This window comes from Lynx rufus, unplaced genomic scaffold (genome assembly GCF_022079265.1).
Source record: "Lynx rufus isolate CCGP_SWC_20201006 ecotype Redwood Valley unplaced genomic scaffold, mLynRuf1.p SCAF_12, whole genome shotgun sequence".
Lineage (NCBI taxonomy): Eukaryota > Metazoa > Chordata > Mammalia > Carnivora > Felidae > Lynx > Lynx rufus.
Window position 1 is genome coordinate 21,725,261 of NW_025814826.1, and position 26,023 is coordinate 21,751,283.

Below are 26,023 nucleotides of genomic sequence, written 5' to 3' on the forward strand. Positions count from 1 at the left end.
ATAGATATGTACTTTGGGAATATGAGGTGGCAGCATCTAACGGTCAAGAGATTTGGGTTAGATGATATCAAAAAGAAGGGGACATTTTGTGGGTCCCCAATGGAATGTGTGGGACACCACTTGGGTGTCTGCAATAAATTAAATAGAAGCTTGAACCAAGATGTTTGAAAGTAATAGGACCCACCACCCTGTAGTTAAGAAAAATTGGGCTCTGCACCAATATTGATTTGTCTATTAAAAGAATAGTTTTATTGATCAGCATGTATATTGCAGATGTAGAATTGGTTATAATTCCAGCAAATCCAATTAAATTAATGGTATCTATATATAACCTATATATCCTATATATAGGAAGGGGAAAAACTCATAGAGACTAGATATATAAGTAATCAATAAAACAGCCCAGTAAACTCAAGAGAAAAAATATATTGAAATTATGATTATTATTACACATATTTGTGACTATATCTAATAGCCCAATTAGCAATGAAAGTTTACGACTTAGTATCACCATGAAAACTTTCCCTTCTGTATTACTGAGTTTTATCTGTAGATATTACAATACCATGATCATCTTGATGTGTTTTTACACATTTTATTCGATGAATCCAAATGAACTTACACTAATTACTTTTTTAGATACCGCTCTTGGTTTTATAAGGTTGAATGCACATGCCTTTAGAGGATGTGTTTGGGGTGGTGAAGATTTTAGCTTTTCCTATAAACATAGAAGGTACATGGGAGAAAAAAAAAAACTTTAGCAATGTCTAAATCATCTTTCCAAAATGATTGTTTTACAACCTTTAACTTGAAATATTTCTCCAAATGACTAAAAATATGTATAGTAAGAATTCTCTCTGGATATTTTCAGAACCCCTAGTTACAACTATGCACCAAATATGGATAAGCACTGGATTATGCAGTACACGGGGCCCATGCTGCCCATCCACATGGAATTTACGAACGTTCTACATCGCAAAAGGCTTCAGACTTTGATGTCCGTAGATGATTCTGTGGAAAGGGTAAGCATACCAATTTGCCTCGGTGATAGATTTTGGTCCAGCTGTCTTTGTGCGGACCCATTCTTGCCAATTCTGTTTTTGTTTCATTGTTGTTTTTGAGAGAGAGAGAGTATGCATAAGTGTTCAGTGATTTTATCTGCCCTCCCTTATCTTGACCCCTTCTGTTAACTCTCCAGGCCACACTGCCTTTGGAGCCAGTGGCAAAGACGAGACAAAAATCAAAACACCATAAATCAAGGGCTACACTCACAAATACCCTCAAGAATTAAGCAAATAATGTAAATACCTAAAGCTGGTCTCGTATGAAACAATAGGGAATGGTGGGGATTATGGTGAACTTTAAGTGTCCCCATCTATAACAAGAAGCAACCACCCAGCTCCAGCTGATTTTCGCCACGTAGAAAGGTAGATCCCGTATCATGAGGTCTTCTGACTTTTTTTTAAGGAAACCAGAAATGCAAACATTTCATGTGAAATTTCCTGAATTTTAAAAAATTAACAGAAGCCGAATAAAACTTGTCTACAGGCTGGATCTAGTTGGATCAGGCCCAGAAGCAGGCTGTTTTTAACCCTTGATAGCCATATAAGAGTGACGAAAAAAATCAACAATGGATTTTTCAATGTAAAACTGATGTGAGGTGGTAGAGGCTGTTTTGTGGAGGGTTTCTTTTGAAAAACAGGTGCACAAAATCTTTAGGAAGAATGTGCCAGATTCAAAAAGTTACATTTCCACTCTATTATTGGACTTCTTCCCTCCAGAATTGTAAGCAACTTGAAAATGTAGTTAGTGATCGTGTTTCTTGGTCTTGTTAAAAGAACTCTTGCCTTTAAAAATTAATGGGGAAAAAATTGGGGAGAAACATGGCAACACTATTGTCATCTTGCACATCTCGTCTCTGTTGTATTTCAGTTGTATAATATGCTTGTGGAAACGGGGGAGCTGGAGAACACTTACATCATTTACACGGCTGACCACGGTTACCATATTGGGCAGTTTGGACTGGTCAAGGGGAAGTCCATGCCATATGACTTTGATATCCGTGTGCCTTTCTTTATTCGCGGTCCGAGCGTAGAGCCAGGATCAATGTACGTATTTCTCTGCTTGCAACGTTCAGCTGAGCTGTCGTGGCTCGTGTATATCTGAGCGAATTCGGTCGCCAATCTCAGTGTCTGGTTTCTTTTCATCCAAAACAGAAAAGGGTGTGTGTAGGTTGGTAATTTAGAAAATGAAAACCTTTTTTCCCCCTACAACGAACTAAGAGAAAATGAACTCAGAGAAAGGAAAATTAACTACCTTTAAAGAGAAAGGAAAATTAACTACCAATGTTTATTTCTGTCACGTGGACCAGAATCCATGTCATATGGGCTGTGTACACAGACACAAAATGTGGTCTTTAGGGACACCACCTATACCTTCTTTGAATCAGAGATACACTGTCTTTAAAAAATAATAATAACCACTGCCTGCCTTTTTTTTTAAAGTTTATTTATTTATTTTGAGAGAAACAGAATGTGAGTGGGGGGAGGGGCAGAGAGAGGGGGAGAGAGAGAATCCCAAGCAGGCTCCTCGCTCTCAGCACAGAGCCTGAGTCAGGGCTTGATCTTACAAAACTGTGCGATTGGGGTGCCTGGGTGGCTAGTCAGTTAAGCGTCTGGATCTTGGTTTCAGCTCAGGTCATGATTTCACAGTTTTGTGGGCTCGAGCCCCGAGCCCCTGCTTCGGATTCTCTCTGTCCCTCCCTCTCTCTGTCCCACCCCATTCAAGCTGTCTTGTCTCTCTCAAAATAAATAAGTAAACTCAAATAAGGGTTGGGGGGGGGGTCCTCTGGGTGTCTCAGTCGGTTAAGCATCCAACTTTGGCTCAGGTCATGATCTTATTGTTCACGAGTTCAAGCCCTGTGTCGGGCTCTGTGCTGACAGCTCGGAGCCTGGAGCCTGCTTCAAATTCTGTCTCCCTCTCTCTCTGCCCCTCCCCTGCTCATACTCTGTCTCTGTCTCTCAAAAATAAATAAATTTTGAAAAAAAAAATTTTTTTAAACCAACTGTGAGATCATGACCTGAGTCGAAATCAAAAGTCAGTCACTTAACCAACTAAGCCACCCAGGTACCCCCAGCCCCTGACTTTTAGCATTTTTTTTCAATTATTAATAAAGAAAAATTTTTAAAGAATATAACATTTTAAGAAACATGGTTTTCATTTAGAAGAAAAACATCTTCAGGGAGTGAAGTTCTATTTCTGCACCCCTCTACATCTCTATTTTCCCATCTTAAAATGGGTTTTACACGTCCTGCTGGTCACATCAGAATGTTCTGTGTAAAATAAGATAATGTACATGAAACACTTATGGAAAGAATCAAAGAAAAGAATGCAAGTAGAATTCAAAATCTGGAATGGCTTTAAGGAACATCTAGCCCGGACTCCTGATCTAACAAGGAGGAAACTTGGCAGATAGCATAAATGCCTCTCGCAGAGTTCCCAATTATGCAGCGGCACTGGGGCCCAGAAACCAGATATCCTGAATCTCACCTGCGTGCCTCTTCTGCCGCCACATTGCACTACATCCTGGGAGAAGGGAGAAGGTGATGACAGCAGAAGGCTTTCTTTGAAGAATGTTATTATGTCTCTTCAGCTCATTCGAAACTTTGGGAATTGTCCGATCCAAGTTAAAAGGTTTTATGCGTGAAAGACCACGCTAGAGGGAGAGAAGACCAAAAACCAGTGCATCTCGGTGTGGAGAAAGTGGCCCTAAGTGCCACTGCCACGGGTGTTAGGTATGGGGCATAACCATCTGTCCCTTTGCAGAGTCCCACAGATCGTTCTCAACATCGACCTGGCCCCTACGATCCTGGACATCGCTGGGCTCGACACACCTCCCGATGTGGATGGCAAGTCCGTCCTCAAACTTCTGGACCCGGAAAAGCCAGGTAACAGGTGCGTCAATTTGCTTTCCATCAGCCATCCCCAAGCTCATGGGCGCCTAGAGCCAGCCAGCAGTTGTAAGAAGTGGAGGCAAAATAAGGCTTTGCCCAGGAGAACCGCCCTGAGCTGAGAATTTCCCTGCTGTTTGTGAATAGCATATTGATAGAGATGCAGTCGTGGTCTGTGGGAAGTGAGAGGTGTTTCTTTAAATAAACTGTTAGTGCAGAATCGTTTGGAAAAACGTCCAGATGCCAACAGTAAATATTATTATTTTGCTTTCAGGTTTCGAACAAACAAGAAAGCCAGAATTTGGCGTGATACATTCCTCGTGGAAAGAGGGTAATTATTGGTTCCTGGGGTGCTTCTGGGAACCAGTCCTAGTGGGCAGCTCTCCCTGCTGGGTATTTTTTCGCCCTTATTCCGGTTTACTAAGCATGCAGATTTCGTAAGCCCAGTCACAAGACTGAATGGTTTGCTACTCATTCTCCACTGGCCAGCACCATCATGATTGTTGCATCAGACTGTAAAACATAAATTCTCGCAAGATGGGACCAAAGCACTTATGGTTGCATTTCTCAGCCTTGGCTCCTAATCAGACCAGTCGATTGACTTTCTCAGCCCTCCTTCCCAAGTCCGTCTGGCCCTCACCTTTCTCTTTCTTTTCCTTAGGTGCCTTTCCTGGCTTTAAATATATGAGACTTTAATTTCCAGAGTCTCTTCTGGGATTCCCCTTTTGATTCATGATCCCATTGTCTTGTTTTTTTCCATACCTACATTGAGAGAAAAGCATTTATGTAACTGTACAGCTAAACATTTATGCCCAGAGTTTTGAAATTAACGCTTTGGGGAGAGAATGTTCTTCATTAGTGCCCGGCCTATAATCTTCACAAAGGACTCGGCAAATGCCGAACTCCTATGAGCCAGATTCTAACATCTATGTCATGCCATTTGAAGAATGTGTAGTCATGTCACAGGGGAGAAAAGTAAAAAAGGCACATGATGCTAGGAAGATAATGCAGATCGTTTCTCACATTAGAAACTTTTTCTTTTCTGTCAAAGGAAATTTCTACGTAAGAAAGAAGAATCCAGCAAGAATATCCAACAGTCAAATCACTTGCCCAAATATGAGAGGGTCAAGGAATTGTGCCAGCAGGCCAGGTACCAGACAGCCTGTGAACAGCCTGGGCAGGTGAGTGACACAGCTTGTCTTCACCACAAGTCACATCCGTCTTCATTTCTAATTTAAAATTTGCAACGTATAAAACAATGTACATTTATGGATAAATAAGCTTTTCATTACGCTCATGCCATGCTCACTATGACAGCTCTCCTCTGACTGGGATTATCTAACTGGTCTAAGCTGGGCCTCCTCATCACAGCTTGGCTCCCTCCAGTGGAAACACATGGTGCCCTCGGAGAGTACGAGATATCCACCTGACTAGCCAACACCTGTTCAACATATCAGACGTGTGAAATGGTTAGCCAGGCTAGAAAGTTCAGAAGCTCGGTTCCATTTGAGGAGAAGCCAACACCACTTGGGTTCCTGTTAACTGGTTATCAAGAAGTCTACTTAGTCAAGATCATGGGCACATGCTGAGCCTCTGGACAGTGAACCAGCCAAGAGACACGATGGGGTCTTCCCATCCTGTACTGAAGTCAGATGTCATCCCACCTACAGAGGAGGACAGAATCTAGGACCAAGATTGGGGAATGAAAAGGGAAGACATATTGTGTTTGTTTATCGTTTCTACCTCTGCTCACAAAGTATCTGACATCAACTATTCCATTAGAATGAATCCTCTTTATTAATCGAAGTATTACTGTAGAATCCAAGGCTACCCAGAACACCAACTATTATCAATAAGAACTAAAGAAATACCATGTAATGAATTAAACAGACCTGTTTCTAAGGAAAGTGAGAACATATGAACACAAGCTATTTTTTTAAATGTTTATTTATTTTGCAAGTGAGAGAGAGAGGTTGAGCTCTGGAGAAGCGCAGAGAGAGAGAGAGGGAGAGAGACAATCCCAAGCAGGCTCCACGCTGTCAGTGCAGAGCCTAATGCAAGGCTCGATCTCACAAACTGTGAGATCATGACCTGAGCCGAAATCAACAGTAGGAGGCTTAACCTCCTGAGCCCACCCAGGCGCCCTTCACACAAACTATCTTAAACATTCTTGATCAACACCAATGCTACCTAAAAGAGGTATTGTGTCATCATGAGAGAGGAACTGAATTTCTGCCTAAGTCATTGCAACTTAGAACAAAATGGAAGGAAAGTGAAAACTAATATTTATTACTCATGTGTCTTATGTAAAGCACTGTATATGGAATTTTCTGTGTATTAGCTCAGTTTAATCCTCATATTCATCCGGTGAGGGAGGCATCATTGTCCCCATTTACAAACGGGCAGCTGGTGAGTGCAGAGCTGGGATCCAAATGAGGTGTAGGATTCAAAAGCAGCGGCCGCTTGCTGCCTTCCAAGGTAGGTTACATGAACTAGGCAGAGAGAAGTTCAAATCTTTGGTGAGTCTTTTTTTTTTCTTTTCAACTTATCTGACCTCTAGATATCCATACAGCTAGCCAATACCAGTTCAAGAGATCGGGCGTATGAAACTGATAGTCGCGTTATTGAAATGGCCTCATAAATGTAAGGCATCATACATTTGTACATGTGATATGGCATCTAGCTTATCGAACAGACATTCACAATAAACAGCTTGGTCCTCATACATTCTGCATTTCCTCATGCCTTTTTGTGCTCAGGGATTCCCCTGAAATAGAAAAAGATGGGGCGGTGGGGGGAGGTTGTTGAAGGAAGGGATGAAACCAGGCCTTCAGGGTACTCCAGTAAGTCTTTATTTTCAAGTGTTTAGCGGAGAAGCTTAGACTTATTCATTATAGTTTCATTTGATGTCTTCAAATCCTTCTTAAGGAAGCTCTAAGTATTATTATGACTAAAACCTCAGAATTGTTTTGTAGCTCTGAAATGATTTTTATGAGCCAGCCTCAGTAGACTAATTTACCTGTATTCGGGAGTTGGAAATGTTCAGTGTTAAATATATCTCATGCAAATTGGTGATTTTTGTTACTATTTTAGCCCTCTGAGCCGCAAGCATGATAGCCGACTGAGAATAAGGTACACTGCCTACCTTTGAGTACACAATTTTGCAAACCTCACCATATGGCTTGCCCTGAAATTTTAATACATGTCCTAAAGGGCAAATGTAGTATAACTGGATTATGGCACTTTGGCACGAGCTCTCCACTCTTGTGCTGAATGCTAACTATGTTAAAAACTTCACTTTGCTTTTTCATATTTTTCTAAACTTGTTTTGCCCCCACTAAATGCTTAAATATCTAGTTCCCTGGGATTTTCCTCTGCTGCTTGATTTCTATGTGCATTAGTCTGAATTTAGATTATATCACATGAATATATGAAAATGTTAGCAACAATTTCTTTCAGAAGTGCCTGAATTATGAGAACGGAGAATTATGCTATACCCCAGATGATGATTTCTTTCTATAGGTGACGCTCACACAATGGCTTAAGAATCTGAGAACTTCTGGAAAATCTCAAGCCTCTTCCAGACAGTTCTCGAATCTGTGGGTCAAGCCCAGTTGCTCTACTGTGTTCTACAGAATCTTTATATTTTGGCCTTTTGCTTTTTCTATCTGGCTACTTTGAAGATTTTCTTTTTAGTTACAATATCAGTGACGATAAAAAGGGAAGAAAAAGTCCAGAATAATGAGATTGTATTGATCTGGATCAAGGCATCAGTTGAGGCCAGAACTAACTTGCTAGGAATCTCTTCTCTTGACATCGATTTCACTCCTGGCCTGTGCCCTGCGTCTTTTTCTCTGACCAAGGTTAACTGCCTGCATTCAAAAGACAACACAGTCTTCTCTTTGGTTTGATTCTGTACGGGATATAAAGGAAAAACCCATGCTCTCGGCCCCATTCTCTTCACTTTTCCCCCACAAAGAGAGCACGAATTTCCCCTGTCCCACTACACTCCCATGCCTGGTCACCTGAGGATTGTTTGTCAGAGTCAATGTGAATGCATGAAGCAGGTAAATGAAAGAAAGAGAAATATGACATCAAAAAGTTTGGGTTAGAATATTGGCATCCACTACTTTTTAGATGTGTGTTTGGGGACAAGATTCTTAAGAGTCTCAGGTTGTCTATCCCTAAAGTGAGGAAAATTAATCTCAGGCTTGTAAGAATCCAGTGATATCATATATGTAAAGTCCTAGATGAACTATAAGGCAATGTGTGAATATTGGGTGCTATTACTGTTCCAGGCCATCTTACCTGCTGTTTTCATTCCTATGAAGCCAACAGAGAATTAAAATGGGCTGGAATCCCAGACATTTGGCAATACTTCTTCACTTTGTGAACAGAGCAACCAGCAGGGACTAATTAAGGCAGTGTGGACATATGTGTTTGCATTTCTTCTGTGTTCCTGAATTAATATGAGACTGAGTATGAATCCCCACCACCCTCTCAGCTAGCATTACACCCCCAAGCACATTATGTACAGATTTACGTATGATACACTGCACACACACACACACAAACGTGCAAATCTCAACTTCTATCTGAAAAGACTTTGGCTCAACAAAGACCACACATCAGTGATGCTCAATTCTACCTGCACCCTAGAATCACCTGGGCAGCTTTTGAAAATATCGACTTATAGCCTCCCCCTAGACCAATCAGATTAACATGTCTAGAGGTGACGCCAAGGCATCTGTATTTGTTAACAAAGTTAAGAACCAGAGGTCTAGAGTCCGAGAATGTGAAAGTTGGAAAGAGTCTTAGAAATCTTCCAGTTGAATGAGATCCTTTTCCTAATAAGGAAATTTAGATCTGGAAAACTTCAGCTACAAACCCGAAGTCAGACCTGCGACTCTGTACTTCACGTTCAATCCTTTCTTCCCCAGAGCATGCTGCCTCTACAAAAATGTAACAGAGTAGATATTCTCTTGAAATTGTATGTGGCACTTGCCTGGCTGAAGCCGCGGGTTTGGGACCCACTCACAGCATCTAGGGAAGTGGTTCCCAAGCAGGACTGCATACTAGAATCACTTAGGCAGCTTTACAAAAGCTGATGTTCAAGCTTCACTCCAGATGAAGTAAAACAGACCTTCTGGGGATGAGACTCAGACATCAGTGTTTTTTTTTCAAGCGCCTGGGTGATTCCTATGAATAGCCAGGGTTGAGAATCACTCACGTCAGGTAAGCGTTACTGGTTTTTGCTTCTTCTAGGTACAGTGATTGACTCCTTAAATAGGAGTTACATAAAAGAGAAAATCCCTGGGCATTCAATTTTGAACTGCACATCATAGATTCTGTCATTTGGAAAAAAACAGCTTTCTTTTCTTTTTTTTTTTTTTGATAAAGCACATTTCATATCCTTTGTGAGTTGTTAAACTCCAGCGACTTTGCAATTTGTTTGCCTCTCTACTGTTGTATCAGTATGAAATCAAAGATTTGTTTAAAATTATGAAAGAACCCCAGATCAAGCAAGCTGATACTGTTTGAGAAATCAGACTGTAGCTGGTTGAATGTACTGGTTTAACTCCAGGATCTGTGTTCTCATCCCCAAAATTATCCCTCTGGCCATAGAGCCCTCGACCCTCTGTGACCAGCTGCAGAGCAGGAATAAAAGGCATTTACCAGTAAGATCTGGTTCGTTTGCCAGAAACTGACAGCCTGTTTCCAGAAACTCACTGAGCCCTGGTTAAAATCTCAGCTCATAGACACCTCCCCTTGGCGCTCCTGATTCCAGAGGGACAGGCCAGAAGGACCAAGCCCCAGTGCCACCCTCTGGCTGAACATTTGTGTGCTCAGGGCTCGTTATGGACGGCCCAGCCTCTAAACCTGGCCACCTCCCCTCTTCAACCTGCACTGAAGGACGTGTCTGAATTGTGTGCTAGATGGTTTGGCTTTGGTGCAGTTTTCAAAACACAAACCACAGGCTTAAATGTCAAACCATATTTAATGATGTTCCAAACAAGTCAGAAAAAGACAAACATAAGGACATTTTACTTATAACCTACCTAATGTGTCCACACCCAATTTAATGTATGCTCTTGTTCCCCACTGCTCCCTAACGCGGCCTCGCTCTGGTCAGGAGCCCCTCCTCCCCGTCTCTTAAACATAACATTCTCGTCTGCCTTCCCCAATCCCATTTCCTCAGTTGAGCCTCACCAGAAGCCTCACGTTCTGCCCAAACCATTCTTTTTTCGCTAGGGTCCTACTCAACTGGGATTGCATCCTGACTCCACACTTGCTTTGTCACTTAACCTAACTCTGCCTTAGTTTCTTCATCTCGAAAACGGACATAATACTAGTAAAGATTATATGGGGAGGTTACTATAAAGATTATATGAGTTAAGTGTAGTAAGCATTTGAACCGGTACCTGGCACACAATAAGCACTCAATAAATACTAGCTATCACTTGTTGGCCAAGGTCAGTTTACCAACCTTAATTTCCCCAAACTGCGAGAACAATATTTCCTCCAACATATCATTACTGACTTCAGCAAACGATCATCCTGATTAGAATCTAAAGGAGGAAACTTCTTCTGCCTCTCTTTCCTTTCCACTTTCCCTCCTTCACCCCCTCTCAGCCCATCTCAGAGAAAACAGGAGGAAACTCCTCAGCACGAGTAACTCTAGTTCATATTTGTGAGAAAATTGGACAGTGGCTTCAGCTAAGTGACAATTGCAACAAGGATGTTTATATGGTGTTTTTATATTCCCGGTGTTGAGACAAAAATTCTAAACACACGTCCACATGCAGGTAACTGTTTTTCATGATGTTGGTACTGGCCTAAAGGATAATCAGGTTATCTGAAAATTACTGTATGGTTGTTACATTTCAGAGAACACGATTTGACCTGCATTATGACCAAATCCACATAATAAGACATATAATAATGGGGAACTAATCCGTGTGTGTGTGTGTCTGTGTACGTGTGTATGTGTGTGAAGTTTTCATCGCAATGTACCTTCGAAAAAGTTGTAGCCAAAATTTTTATTTCTTACTCATGAAAATGGGCATAAATGGGCATAAATAAGAATATAGAACATTCTTGACCAGTCTGAGAAATATATGCCGTTGGAAATGTAGAAAGTATCATGATTATCTAGTAGTTACATCAGGAAAAGGAAGTAAGCAGAGTTCTGTCTTCATCTCATATTATGCTAGGCATTTACACAAAACATTTTATACCTGAAAATTATACTATAGTAGAGATCTCAGGCTCATTTTAAATATAAGGAGACGAAAGCTCAGATGGGAAAGGAACTTGACCAAAGTCACCCAGCTGGAAGTGTGACAAGTCTGAGTTCAAACCAAGATCTGTGTGATTCAAAGCCACAGTCTCCCCACTAAATAATAATTACTGTATTATATATAATTTACAAGCAGGAAACATGAACTTGCCCAAGGATTGGCTAACCATTGTTAAAGGTCAATTATAATGGTATTGCTCTGGATTTATATGGCGCATCTTTTTTTGAGAACTCCAAAAACAATTTATTCTCATGACATATCCTTGAGGCCAGGAGGAGCAAGTATTATTTTGCCAGATGTGGAATCTGGAAGAACAAAGAGATTCTGTAATTTGCTCACGGCCATAGAGTTAGCAGCGAAAGAAAATTAAAATCGAGGTCTCCCCATCCCTAACCCAATACTTATCTCCACTGAAAATGTCTACCTTCCATTCAGTTTGCCTAAGACCAAATTCTTTAAGTAATAAACTTACGTGGCGGGGGCGGGGGTGGGTTGGGAACTAATAATAATAGTAACAACAACACCAACTGCCTTTGTTGAGTGCCTACCGTGTACTGAGTTCTCGCTGCGCGTGAGTGAGTTCTAATGCTCATGGAGCTTACAGTGTGTAGCTGACTTGCTCAAGGGCACATAAGCAATGTGATAACGCTGATATTCAAATCCGGACTTTTGTGGCCTGAAAGTCCAGACTTTTGCCACTGCGTCACATCAATATGGGTACAAAATGCCATTCCCAAGTCCCAGGTGGAATATAGGTGATCTTCACTACTACAGAATCCTAGTCCAGTGAACGAATTATGGTAGCGCTTTAGGTTGTTGTAACGATTAAGTGGATAATTAATATATAAAGTGTTCTAGACAATACCCGGCAGCAAGTAAGAGTTCCCTAATGATGACAATGATGGTGACAAAGACAGTGTTGAAGGGAATTGTTTGAATGGCATTTTAGCATATTTCTCATTAGATTTGATTCCACCAAACTAGCTGCCCCACACCCGAATCCTTACACCAAATAGCCAGTCTTCTCTTCATTATGTGTTATTTATATATAAGTATATATAATCAATCAAAATATACTAAGACATAATTACTAAACAAAGTGATTTGATGCTGAGCTAACTTCAGGGAATAACTCAGGAGTATGAGACATGGTCCCTGCCTTTAATTCCAAATTCCAGTGTGGCTAGAAAGGGTAAAATGAAATCAGAAAAACCTACAAAATTATTTACATGGTTTTATCTAGCCCCTCATCAGCAGAACGTCTGCAGAAATAGTTGTGCAATGAATGTATGTTAAATGATTGGCACAGACGGAGCCAGAGAGGCAAGAGAAATGTTGAAACGAGGTCCGACAAAGTGGCAAAGGAATTTACAGAAGGGGTGAGTGGTCAGGGAAGGTGGAGACCATCGGCTTTGGCAGTTAACTGATTTACTGATAAACTTCAAGAGAGTAGACAAAAGGGAGACAGTTTGATGTCTGTATGTCTGCACGGGCGGGTCTTTCACAAAGCTCGTTTCTGAGGCTGACTCCGTGTCCCGTTAGCAGATGCCTCCCTGAGTTCGTGTTTCCTTCTGATTCTGGAAGCTCTTCTGCACTGTGAAACCGTCTCCTCATTGTTTTGAGCGTTTAAGTGACTGGTGGTGTGAGTTTCAGAGCAATTCTCTGAAAGTTCTCTTCCCTCGCCTCCCTCTATAAACTCTCAATGATGACCACGGTGGTGGCGGTTATTCAAGGATTTATTGCTCAGCTGTAAAAATTATCATGATATCGAACACTAAAATGACTGTGGCAAATATGTGGTAATTACATTTCATTAAAATTGCTAGTAGGCTTGCCACTAGGAAGAGTTTGAAAGCCTCTAGCTAATTACTCCATCTGATAGGGTCTATGGCTTGTTCAAAGGGTTCATGGTATAGAAAAGCGTTGGCATTTTTCACTGTGGCCCTTGTTTTATTCAAGAATGTGTGTAGGTGGATGTATACCTTTAGTATATGTGGGTACGTGTGTGCATGTGTGTACAGAAGCGTACATATATGTGTGCATATTTGATTTGTGTGATATGTCACCAGTGCCCAGGATGGTACCAGACCTCAGGTTTGGTTAAATTCATGTCTCAGGAAAGAAACACCCCTTCCCTTCACCTCTGATCCATGGGACATTAGCAAGGAATTTGGCTAATGGGAAAATGCCCGTTAGATTCCAAATAGACCAAATCACTAAAAATTCTGCCTACACTTTCTGTTCTGTACACTCAGCTCTTCAAGGCCAAGAAAAAGGCGGAATTTTTTTTTTTTTTTTAGTGCGTTATGGTTACAAAACTAAGGAAGGTTTTCGTTGCAGTTACGTGTTTTAAAAATTAGTATGTGTACCAAAATTGGTATAAATTCGAACCACAAAAGACACAAGACCAGACAAGAATAAAGACCACCATGTTTTCCTGTCTGGGAGAAAACAGAGTATTTCTTAAGCTTCTGCTAGGCTGTAGAACACTGGCCTCTTCTTTTGCTACCCTTGGAATTAAGTAGTAAACTCTTAGTTTTTGAATGCTTGAGTTAGAGGTTACCCAGATAGATGGAGAAGTCTGAAACCATTTGCATTTAGGACAAATACAGATCTAGACTGACACTCTAGTATCACTGATCACCAAACTTTCTGGAGCTATAAAGTTATCATTGATTTTGCTGACACTTCTCACCAGCAAAAATTCCACAGGGCATATCGTTATTCCTTAAGGGAATTGTATATCTGTTTCTGAGAACTTTTCTCAAGAACTTCACGACACCTCCTCAAGCTCACTGGATGTGTCTGGAAGTGCCACACACCCAGGCTTGAAAATCACTGGTCTCCACCTTGAATGGCAGAACAGGCACACACAGCTTTCCGCTAAGCATTTGCAAAGACGAAATTCTATCACTTGTCAACTACCTATGGAGAGAAAGTAAGGAAAACTGATTACTCTTACAGAGAACGCATAGTCCTGCCAGTGTAGACAAGCTGGAAGTGTACCTCTGTTCAACTAGAGTCGTTTTCTGACCTGATTGCATCAGTGCATTTCTAGACACAGTTTCCTTTGCATATCCACGCCCAAAAATGCATATATCCTTCCCAAAGACTCCTCCGTCCGAGCTACTTAGACCTCTTTTGCCCCTGCCAGGGATTCCAGCTGCAAAGAGGTCCAAGAACCAGTCGCAAATTGAAGGCGGTTGTTCTTAACCCCAACTGCACATTAGAATCACCAGGGGAGCTTTTGAAACTCCCAAAGCCCAGCCATGTGTGAGAACCACTGACCTGACATAAGTCCTGTGTGCCTGATCAAGTTGACTTCACTTTTTTTCTTCAGTTAAATTATCTCTAACTTAGTTAGTCCTTGACTGTGCTTGTTTGTGTCACCTTTTCATGGCTTTGTAAATAGAGTTGCCCTCTCCCTTGAGCCTGCTTCTCTGGATGGAGATGATGGACATTCAGGATATGCTGGTCAAGCCGCAAAAGAAGACTGTAACCTGACGTGGCTTGAAATCACCGAATTCTGTAGCACCAAGAGTGTATGGGGGCTACAGCAAAATCACAGAACAAGCCCTATGGCCCCGGGATTTGGGGAGTATCGGGTAGAAGTGCAAAGGCAGCACCGATAATTCAACGCTTATTGAGGGCACATGGCTCCATCAAGAAAAAACAAAGCATGACTCTGTACCTTGGTCCATTGTGAATGGTCACACTCCATTTGGTTTTTGGGGTAGGGTTTTTGTTTGTTTGTTTTGTTTTCTATTTGTAATATAATTTCTTGTTAAATTGGCTAACATACAGGGTGTAAAGTGTGCTCTTGGTTTTTGGAGTAGATTCCCGTGGTTCATCACTTACATACAACACCCAGTGCTCATCCCAACAAGTGCCCTCCTCAATATCCATCACCCGCTTTCCCCTCTCCCCCACCACCCCCGGCCCCCTCAGTTTGTTCTCTGTATTTAAGAGTCTCCTATGGTTTGCCTCCCTCCCTCTCTCTTTGTAACTATTTTTTCCCCTTCCCCTCCCCCATGGTCTTCTGTTAAGTTTCTCAAGATCCACATATGACTGAAAACATACGATATCTGTCCTTCTCTGACTGACTTATTTCACTTAATAATACCCTCCAGTTCCATCCATGTTGCTGCAAATGACAGGATCTCATTCTTTCTCATTGCCAAGTAGTACTCCATTGTATATATAAACCACATCTTCTTTATCCATTCATCAGCTGATGGACACTTAGGCTCTTTCCATCATTTGGCTATTGTTGAAAGTGCTGCTATAAACATTGGGGTACGTGTGCCCCTATGCATCAGCACTCCTGTATCTCTTGGGTAAATTCCTAGCAGTGCTATTGCTGGGTCATAGGGTAGATCTATTCTTAATTTTTTGAGGAACCTCCACACTGTTTTCCAGAGCAGCTGCCCCGGTTTGCATCCCCACCAACAGTGCAAGAGGGTTCCCGTTTCTCCACATCCTCGCCAACACCTGTTGTTTCCTAATTTGTTCATTTTAGCCACTCTGACCGGTGTGAGGTGGTATCTCAGTGGGTCGCACTCCATTTTGTACACGAGCGTCCTTTGTCTGCTGGCCAAGCCATCTGGGACCCTTGACTAAATTTTACCTTGCATCAGATCACCTTGAAATTAAAATGCAATCCAAAGTATGGTTACAGGTACACAAGGGGGGGTGTGGTGAGATCATTTTATGTGGCTCAGGAAAGAGCATCTTTTATTTAATAATTTTTTATTTATTTTAATATGTATTTGAAATATGTAACTGGCACACCAAATACATAATTTTACAGGGGCTGTTGCTTTGGCCACTGCTTAGAAATGTGTCCATTTAGAGAAAAGTGTCAATAATTGTACACAGGGGGTACTCATAGATGGAAGGGAAAAAAAGACAAAAGTTTGATAACACTGCATGACAGCGTGTTGTCACAACTGTGGTCAACTTCAGACCAAGGTCAGCATACTTCCCAAATTACCATTTTAGAGAGGAGGCCAGGGGAAAAGAGAAAGTAAAAGGAAGGTTATTGGGCCTTTAGGTAACATACGGAGGATCCCATGAAATGCCCCGAGGAGAAGTGCTATTACTTCAGGCAGACTGAAGTTCAAGAAGCCTGGGCAGCAGGTGGGAGGGACAGGGAGACCCAGTGCCGCGTCCCATTGATCTAGAAGTAACGGCAGGCTTGATAGAAGGCTCAAAGGAGAAAACCCAGTGCCAGCCCCCCCACCCCACCCCGGGCCCGTCTCTTGGGAAGGTGCGCGTTGTCTCTTCAGGGTCGCGGGGTCCGGAGGAGGATAAGAAGAGGCCCAGAGAACCCCTGACACGTTTGCTAACATCCCGGCCCTGTGAGAGCTGGCCCGCGCTGCGGCAGACTCCGATTAAACTCCTCTCCGGCTCCCTCACGTGCCACTCTTCCTGGCCCGAGTCAGAAATTCAGGGGCTTGAGAACAAAGCAGCCAGGTTTGTTTTTCCAGAGGAAGAGGGGTCTGGTGAAAACAGCCGTGACAGCTGTGCTCTGTGGCTGGGTGAATTCAGGGCTTTTTACGTGTCTCACTCAAGACTGTTTAGTCTCGATCCTGAGCATTTATGTATCGACTTTGGGCTCTAGTGTCGCTGAGGTAGTTCTGATTTCCAATGATTCCGGTGTCCTCTGTCTTTGCCTCCCGTGAGAGAAATAACCGAGAGAACCGGGGGTAGGCTCGTTGCAGGGTCGGTTAAAAGCTTGCCTTCCTTTGTTGGCTCTGCTTATCGGGGTTGCCCGGGCTTCCGGAACCCGATGCAGCGGCCCGTGATACGAAGCACCTGAGCAGGAGGGGTAAACCGCTCTCACGTTGGCTTTTGCAGAAGTGGCAGTGCATCGAGGACACCTCTGGCAAGCTCCGAATTCACAAGTGTAAAGGATCCGGTGACCTGCTCACCGTGCGGCAGAGCACGCGGAACCTCTACTCTCGCGGCTTCCACGACAAGCAATGCAGCTGCGGAGAGCCTGGCTATCGCACCGGCAGAAGCCAGAGGAAGAGCCAAAGGCAGTTCCTGAGAAACCAGGGGACTCCGAGTAAGCAACACGCAGTGACGTCTCAGTGGCAGGCCAAGGCTTTGCAAGTGGACATTAGAGAGACAAGAGGCCGCTCCTTCCACATTTTAGATATTATCAATACATAGCGTTGGGGCGAAAGCAAATAATGGTCCTGTTCCAAATACCAGAGCAAATTTGGTATGTGCACACTTTAACTTAAGCATAGAACGAAAATATATTCAGTAAACACACCAGACAAAACATAACACGCACAGGAAAGAGCCATACAGGGTAAAAGGTGGGGCTAGGGGCAGAGGGTAGAGTTTAAGTCAGGTGTATTTTACATTAATGCTAATATCCTGATTAGTCTGCTTTGAGCTACTTTAAAAAAAAAAGGAGAAAATAAAAAGTCAAGGTTTCATTGCTTATGCATTTAGTAAGGAAAGCATACATGCGTTTTTTAGGCACATCTGTTTTAGGACAGTTTTTGTTTAATTCCTCTTGTTGGCTGGGATGGTCAAACAGTCAAATTCAGTATGAAAAGCACTGCTTGCCATCTTCTTTATAAAAACCCTATCAGGCAGCTATAAGATTCCTATGATTGTACAGATGTGAAAACCCAGTTGGGCACCTTCTGTAAAAGAATGAGAGTCTAGTGCCATCTAGTGGCTGAATGTGAGAAGTGACTCATCTGTGGCAATTTTTTCTATACGGGTTTGGAAATCAGTAAGATACATCAAGTTCAATTCCGTGTTGTAAATTAGGTAGTTTTTTTTTTTTTTAAGTAGGCTGTACGCCCAATGTGGAGCTTGAACCCACAACCCCAAGATCAAGAGTTGCATGCTGTACTGACTGAGCCAGGCCCGTGTCCCCCATAATGTAAATTCGGAAATCAAATCAATCACTAGAACAATAGACGCTCTTAGTACTGGCTTTTTTTTTTTTTAACATTTATTTATTATTGAGAGACAGAGAGACAGACCATTAGCCGGGGAAGGGCAGAGAGAGGAGGAGACACAGAATCTGAAGCGGGCTCCAGGCTCCGAGGTGTCAGCACAGAGCCCGACGCCGGGCTCGAACTCACAAACCTCGAGATCATACCTGAACTGAAGTCGGACACTTAACCAACTGAGCCACCCAGGCGCCCCAGCATTGGCTTTTTTATCCTGGAGTCCACAGATGGACTTCTGTGTAAAACTTTCAATAACTTTCTGAGTATAACTTTCAATAAATTCTTAAAGGAATCCATAACCCAAAGGCTGAGAATGATTGATTTGGGAGATTTTTTTTCCTCCCTGAGAGAAAATGCCAGGTTTAATAGTTCACACAAAGATATCAAATGGAAAGCCAACAAATGACAAAGATTCCCCCCAGCCTCCCTTAACGGAAGCTGATTGCCAGTGTTGGGCTAGGAGGTAGGGACAGCCTCCTCTCTCCCAGGAGGCTCAATGTCACTCCACAGCAGTGACCGTAAACCCTGCTGTTGTTCTCATTGAACACAAACTGGAGATGTCTGGGGCCACCCTTTCAAACCACATGGAAGCCCACATATTCGAGGACAGGAGGTGTTCCTGACCACCCTCAGTGGCCTGCTGATTGTTACAGAGGTGTTTCCCCCTCTGGAAACTGCCATCACAGCGAGATCCTGTGGCGAGCACTATCTGATTCTGCAGCCTGTGTGCCCCCCCTTCTTCCTATTTTAGCATCAGGCTGGAGAGAGAAAGGCCACGTGAGTAGGCCCCCTCAGATCCCAAGTGCATCTCGTAAGGAGGGGCAAAGGTTTGCTGGTGAAAGCTCTTGTCTAACACGCCATGAGCAGTGGATTACAGTGACCAGAAAACACGCTGGCCTCTCCTGGCCTTGCCCTCCATCTGCCAGGTATCACTAGTCAGCTGGCTGATAAAAACATTTGCAACACTTAATTTTTCTTAGAGCATTCCTCTGTCATTTGCACATTTGTCAAGAGCATTTACCCTTTGGCAAAAGCAGCCCAATGTGGTGGGAGGACTGTAGCCTTTAGAACCTGGGAGACTAGAGTCCTGGTTCCCACAGCTATGGGCTACGTAACCTCACACTTGCGAGGTAGCATTCAGAGCTTCAGTGTTCCCTCCTGGGGAAGTGTAGCACCAGATCTACGAGCCTGTTCGGACAATCTAATATGTTTTCTTAATGTAAGGATGTATTACAATAATACAGGCCTTCCAAGATTGTGGGTTAGAGATAAGTATGAGGTGGGTGATACATAGCAAAAGCTCGATAAATGACAGTATCATTATTAATACCATAATTGGGAGTATAGTTGTATCCAAACAAACTGTGTTTGTTCACGTTGAAAACGCAGTGTGCAAGTTCACAGCCTGCCGTAAGTGGAAAGGAACTTAGAAGGCGCCCAGACCTCCCCCCTGCCTGGAGGGATGAAGGGCCGAGGCCCAGAGGCACGTGCCCTCCACCGCACTGCCGGGCAGTGCCAGAGCCGGACGAGAGCCCACGGCTCCGGACGAGGATTCCAGGGGGCTGCCCACAGCACCCCGCTGCCCCTCAACGGTGCAGTACATACTGCCTGCCCCTTCCCAGCACACCCCCTGAGCCAGGTGGTGATTCTCCCCCCTCCTCAACTACACCTGGATGTCCGTATTAACACATCTTCCCTTATTTCCAGAGTACAAGCCCAGATTTGTCCACACTCGGCAAACACGTTCCTTGTCCGTCGAATTTGAAGGCGAAATATATGACATAAACCTGGAAGAAGAAGAACTGCAAGTGCTGAGACCAAGAAACATCGCCAAGCGCCATGATGAAGGCCCCCGGGGGCCTGGAGGCCACCAGGCTGCGGGCGACGGGGACACGATGCTGGCAGACAGAGGCAATGCCCTGGGCTTGCCCACCACCGTCCGAGTGACCCACAAGTAGGAAGGCTCAGTTCTCGAGGGCTGAGTTCACAGTTGTCACCTTATCTTATCACTGTCTCCCTTCTTTACGGAAAGTGATACCACTTGGGTCTGGAGGCTGGCCTGTATAACAACCAGGGTTTAAAGAAGCCACGGGGAGTCCAAACAGTCGTGCATTTGGACACATGCTTTGGGCTCGGTTTCGCATTGAGGCTGGTCAGCCAGAGTGGTTCTGTCACATCTTAACTTAGCAGGCATGGAGTTCTGCCCTTGAACGGTTACCTTTGTGGGAGTCTGGGTAACAGATGGAAGCCATTACTGGCGCTGGTAGAGGCTCTGGGTGCTGCACCGTTACTGAGGCTCAGAACAGTGGTGCGCTCACAGCCTCAGGAACGAAACCCAGCCCACGGGAGGGCCGTGGGGCCTGGAGAACGGTCGTAAGACGCAGGAACACCTCACGAATCCGTGCAGAACCCAGAGAGCACAGAGGGCCTCGGGAGCCATGGAAACAGGGAAGGGAGCTGATAATCTCACAGCTCTAATGGACCACCTTGGTTCTCCATTTCCTTCCAAGATCCAGGTCTTGTCTTGATAGAGAAAAATTTTCCTTCTGAATGTATTAGCAGGGTCTTTTTTTCTCTCTCTCATTATATCACTTTGGGGAGGCATGCTGTCATGAGCTCTGTCAGGATCTTTATCTTTGGGTCTGGTCTTCCGGTGCCCGTACAGTTGACCTTGAACACGGTGGGGGTTGGGGACACAGACCCTCCCCCCTGTACACACAGTTGAAAATCCACGTATAACTTTTGACTCCCCAGAAACTTAACTACTAATGGCCTACTGCTGACCAGAAGTGTTAGTGATAATATAAACAGCTGATAGACACATATTTTATATGTATCATATACAGTATTCTTACAATAAAGTAAGTTAGAGAAGAGAATGTTATTAAGAAAATCACAAGGAAGAGATGATGTTTACAGTACTGTACTGTGTTTATCCAAAAAAAAAAAAAAATCTGCACATAAGTGAACCTGTGTAGTTCTAATGCATGTTCTTCCAGGGTCAACTATAGTTGTTATAGTTACACACTAAGAGATTTAGACCAGGGTTCCACTTTTAGTATTGACTGACCCCTTATCCCAATTCCTCTCTATCCCTAAGGCTGTTTCTTTGCTTCAAACTTTTTAAAAATGTTTATTTATTTATTTTGAGAGGTGGAGGGGGGAGGCAGAGAGAGAGGGAGACAGAAAATCCCAAACAGGCTCCACACTGTCAGAGCAAAGCCCGAAGACGCGGGGCTCAAACCCACAAACTGTGAGATCGTGACCGGGAGTCGGATGCTTAGCCGATGAGCCACCCAGGTGCCCCTCTTCGCTTCAAACTTAATGGGGTGCTTCAGGCAGCCTGTCTGTAACAAAATGAATGGGATAAATAACCCCCTTCTAACTCTGCATTTCTTTAATCAGACAACTTACTTCCTCTTCCATCATAACTGTGCAAGCTTCCATTTTTCCTGTGGCATTTGATGAGGCTTTCGAAATTGGAGTTTTCCGGTGGTTATCTGTTCTTGGAGACATGAATATTGAATATTGCTGTGAAAGGCGATCTTAGTAACGGTCTGTCTCTGTCACCATCATTTACCCACACCGGTAAATGTGGGTCAGGAGACATTGCCACGCATCCTGGTCTATGGCTCAGCTCCAAACAACTGCTTGCATCCAAATTAAGAGTTTAGAAGATAATTATATTCCCTTTGCTATTTCTAATGTTTATTTTAACATTAGCATATAAACCTATTTCTATTGTTTTGGGTTTGTTTCCGCAGGTGCTTTATTCTTCCGAATGATACAATCCATTGTGAGAGAGAACTGTATCAATCAGCCAGAGCCTGGAAGGACCACAAGGCATACATTGATAAAGAGGTTAGCCACGGCTATGTGATTGGAAGGTGTATTCCAAATGTGAGCTCGGCTCGCCAGCCCGGCTGTGACCGGTGGGGCTCACTGAGTGTCCACTTCATCTTTTTTTTTTATAATTACAATTATGTGAAAAATAGAATAGCAGATTTATCTTTCCCCAGTGATAGAGGGATGGTCCTGCCTGAAAACAAAATAGAGTGTAAAAATCATAGCGGGGACTGGCCCAACGCAGACTGAAATCTCTGCGAGGAAATGATTCAGTTGTTAAGTTGAGACATCTGTTAATGTTTACCTACAGCACATCAGTAGGAATATCGAGGTAGGCGTATTCCGTGCCCAGTCGGTTTCCAAGTTAATTATCATCTCAGATGAATAGCTAGGATGATGGAACACAGAAAGTAAAAGAGAGGTAGGCAGCATAGAAAATCCTTGCCTTAAAAGGTAACTGTTCAAGTATATGTCTTCCAGATTGAAGCTTTGCAAGATAAAATTAAGAATTTGAGAGAAGTGAGGGGGCACCTAAAGAGGAGAAAACCCGAGGAATGTGCCTGTAGTAAACAGAGGTGAGCGTGTAACCATCCCACGGTCTTTTTTCTAAACTCGTGTTTCTGCAAGCTACAGTGATAAGCAGCAGGCTTGTTTCTCTCTTATGCCAACAGAAGGCGTAACAAACTGAATTTGTTACCATGTACTGTAATGACTTAACCTGTTCGGGTCAAATGAGATCCGTCATAAACCTCAGCCCAAGGTTAAAAGGTCCCTTTGAGCTAAATAGTTACGACAAAGTAACAGCTTTCCTTCTATTCTGCCTTCTGTTTCTAAAATGAACTGTCTGATCAAATGTGGAACTAAGACTCACTTTTCAATCTTCTTGCCCGTAGCTATTATAATAAAGAGAAAGGTGTGAAAAAGCAAGAGAAGGTGAAGAGTCATCTCCACCCATTTAAGTAAGTGACTCTCTGTTTTCCACATTTGCTGGGAGTGAAGGACTGTCCACTGGGCACTTCTGAAACACAGCAGGGACCCCCTTGTTCCAAGTGGTGCTGCTTCATAAAAGCAGATTCAGCCAAGAGGGCACCCAGTCCCAGAAGCTGGAAACAAAGCCCACGCCTTGCTGAGAGAGCATGGCAATGTTTTTGGAATCCTTTGAGGAGGAGCTATGAGGAGTTTGCTCTAATTCTCTATGTGGTGTCTGCCAATGTTGGGAAGGTAACTGGATTTTATTCCATGCTCTGTTTTCTGTGGACAGTGATTGGGAAATGGGGACCGTCTTGCTTAGGTTGGCGTATTCCGTAGGGTAGTCTGCAGTTGTGCTAAGTTCTGAAAGTTGGAAGAAATACACGTATTTTTAAAATAATAATATAATTGGCATATGAAGGGGATTTAGGATATTAGAAGTTGAGCCTTTTATGGAAAATAACAAAATACTAACCAAAGGAAATTCTTTCCAAGGTATCTAATCCAACTATCCATTGACGTTATGGCTGATAAATACTGAGTCCCCAGGAAGTGAAGCCATTTGTCCACAGGGTGTGGCAGGATCCACGCATTCACATTGACACGTACTTCCACCAGTGTTTACATGTACATAAGAAAGAAAACGTTGATCCTTTAAGGCTCAATCAAATTCTTTTTACTTTTTTTTTACAATTTTTTTTAATGTTTATTTTTGAGAGGTGGGGGAGGGGCAGAGAGAAGGGAGACAAAGGATCCCACTGAAGCCAGCTCCGTGCTGACGGCCGAGAGCCCGATGCTGGGCTCAAACTCACGAGGTCAGGACCTGAGCTGAAGACAGATGCCCAACTGACTGAGCCACCCAGGCGCCCCAAGGCTCCGTAACATTCTAAGCGAGCTGTCACTTAATGAGTATGCCTTCGTTCTTGCCGATTAGAGTTTGAGGAGGCCCTCTGTGAAAAATAAAAGTCATCTTATTATTGTGTGTCTGCCTATTTGTGTGAGATACAGAGCGAAGATAGTAGTTTCCGTTGGGAAAGTGCTCTCCGATCATTAACAGATCCCTTCTGTTGGGATAGGGAAGCTGCTCAGGAGGTAGACAGCAAACTGCAGCTTTTCAAGGAGAACCGTAGGAGGAAGAAGGAGAGGAAGGAGAAGAAACGGCAGAGGAAGGGGGAGGAATGCAGCCTCCCGGGCCTCACCTGCTTCACGCACGACAACAACCACTGGCAGACGGCCCCGTTCTGGAACCGTAAGTTTTGAGTGGTTTGGTTTTTGAGGGTTTTTTAGAAATCTTTCTCCCAGTTTTATGGAGTAGCGCTGTATAAGTTTTAAGATGTGTAGCAGACAGACCTGACGTCTATGCACAGTGAAACCTTGGATTGCGAGTAACTTGCTCTGCGCGTGTTCTGCAAGGCGGGCAAACGTTTCTAATAAATTTTAACTGGACAAACGAGCGATGTCTTGCAGTACGAGAGGTCCATGACGCCGAATGTCACACGATCACAGCTGAGCCAAGGGCTCTTGAAATTCGCTTTGATACACAAGTGCTTTGGATTACAAGCATGTTTCCAGAACGAATTATGCTCGAAAACCAAGGTTTTGCCTACTGTGAAATGATGATTGCATTAACACCGTCACCTCGTATCAATTGCTCCTTCTAAATGCCACTAACTGCTGCCACGCAGAGACAGTGACTCACACTACAGTCCTGAAGACCAGGGCTTCAGCAGCATAAAACCAGGGATCTAGAATAACTCAAGTGGGGAGCATCCTCTTATTTTCTAGAATGATTTTTGCCAAGCATTATTTTTTTCTTTAGAGATTTGTTTTCACATTTTACTTGAAAATGCCAAGCTCGCCCGGGGTCTTTCTCCTGTTGGTGTTATTTCACACAGTGCCCACCTCCTGGCATAGTGCCTATCCAGCAAGACTGCTCTATGACTGAATAAATAAATGGGCAGACGATTTTGCCTCTTATGTATTTTGTTGCTGCTGTATTTCATGTAATGCTCTAAGTATAATAAAAGGAAGTGAAACCCCCTTAAAGGCAGGAGCCATATCCTACTAATTCTCAGCCCCCTTAACTACCTAGTGTCATGTTTGCAGGGAAGAATAGAGACTCCACAAAATATTTAGTTTTATACGGAATTGCTGATGACATGGAATAATAACAATTGTGTGCTTTTAAAATTATACTTAACATTTGTTTTGGTGGTCTATGCACAGTGTTCACTGAGGCCATCTAGAAATAATGCCCTAAATTCTTGTGGCACATCATCTGATTGAAGGCTTACCGACCCAGGGAGTAGCTAAAACCCCAGATCTCCTCATTGAAAAGATCACAGTAGGACCAGCTGGGTCAGTGTTTCTCCAAGTGGGATTTGGAGACTCCAGGAACCCAAGACCCATTCTTTGGGAGTTTCAGGCCTACCTATGAGGATTTTTGTTTTGTCTTTCCATTTTGATGCTTTTTGATTTCAGCGTTCAAGTTTGCATTTTCATTTCCAGCCACGCTAAAGCCAAGTGAACTCTTAAACTCATAGCATTCTGACTTTCCATGGCGTTCCCTAAACCGGGACATGAGGATCTCTGAGGGTCATTCAGGTTGTGGGGGTCTGTTCTCCGCCAAGCTCTGGGCTGGGCCCCTGGAAACACAGCAGCCTGAAAAATCATCTCCTGTGGGCAGAAAGGAATAGATGGAGAAATGCGGATCTTTAGGTCAGTGATGTGATGTACCAGTATATGACCCTATACTGGGAGACACATGTCACTGTACGTTGGTCAAAGCCCATAGGACATACGACACCAAGAGCAAACCCTAATGTAGGCTGTGGACTTTGGGTGATGACGTCGTGTTCGTGTAGGTTCATTAGTTGTCTCCGTGTTGAGAGATATTGATAGTGGGGAAGGTTCTGCATCTGTGGAGATGGGGTATTCTCTAGAAATTCTCTGTGCCTTCCGCTCAGTTTTGCTG

The 26,023-nt window shown here is 43.4% G+C and overlaps 1 protein-coding gene across 1 annotated transcript in view; it reads left to right on the forward strand.

Moving 5' to 3' along the window:
- Nucleotides 1–26,023, forward strand: part of SULF1 (sulfatase 1) — a 152,654-nt gene that overhangs the window by 106,845 nt on the left and 19,786 nt on the right. Inside the window, exons 11-21 of the mRNA XM_047073860.1 lie at nt 872–1,022; nt 1,933–2,108; nt 3,826–3,954; nt 4,225–4,281; nt 5,002–5,131; nt 17,111–17,321; nt 19,942–20,188; nt 21,999–22,095; nt 22,561–22,655; nt 22,974–23,039; nt 24,126–24,298. Of these exons, the coding sequence (XP_046929816.1) occupies nt 872–1,022; nt 1,933–2,108; nt 3,826–3,954; nt 4,225–4,281; nt 5,002–5,131; nt 17,111–17,321; nt 19,942–20,188; nt 21,999–22,095; nt 22,561–22,655; nt 22,974–23,039; nt 24,126–24,298 (1,532 nt within the window). The remainder of the gene's footprint in view (nt 1–871; nt 1,023–1,932; nt 2,109–3,825; nt 3,955–4,224; nt 4,282–5,001; nt 5,132–17,110; nt 17,322–19,941; nt 20,189–21,998; nt 22,096–22,560; nt 22,656–22,973; nt 23,040–24,125; nt 24,299–26,023) is intronic.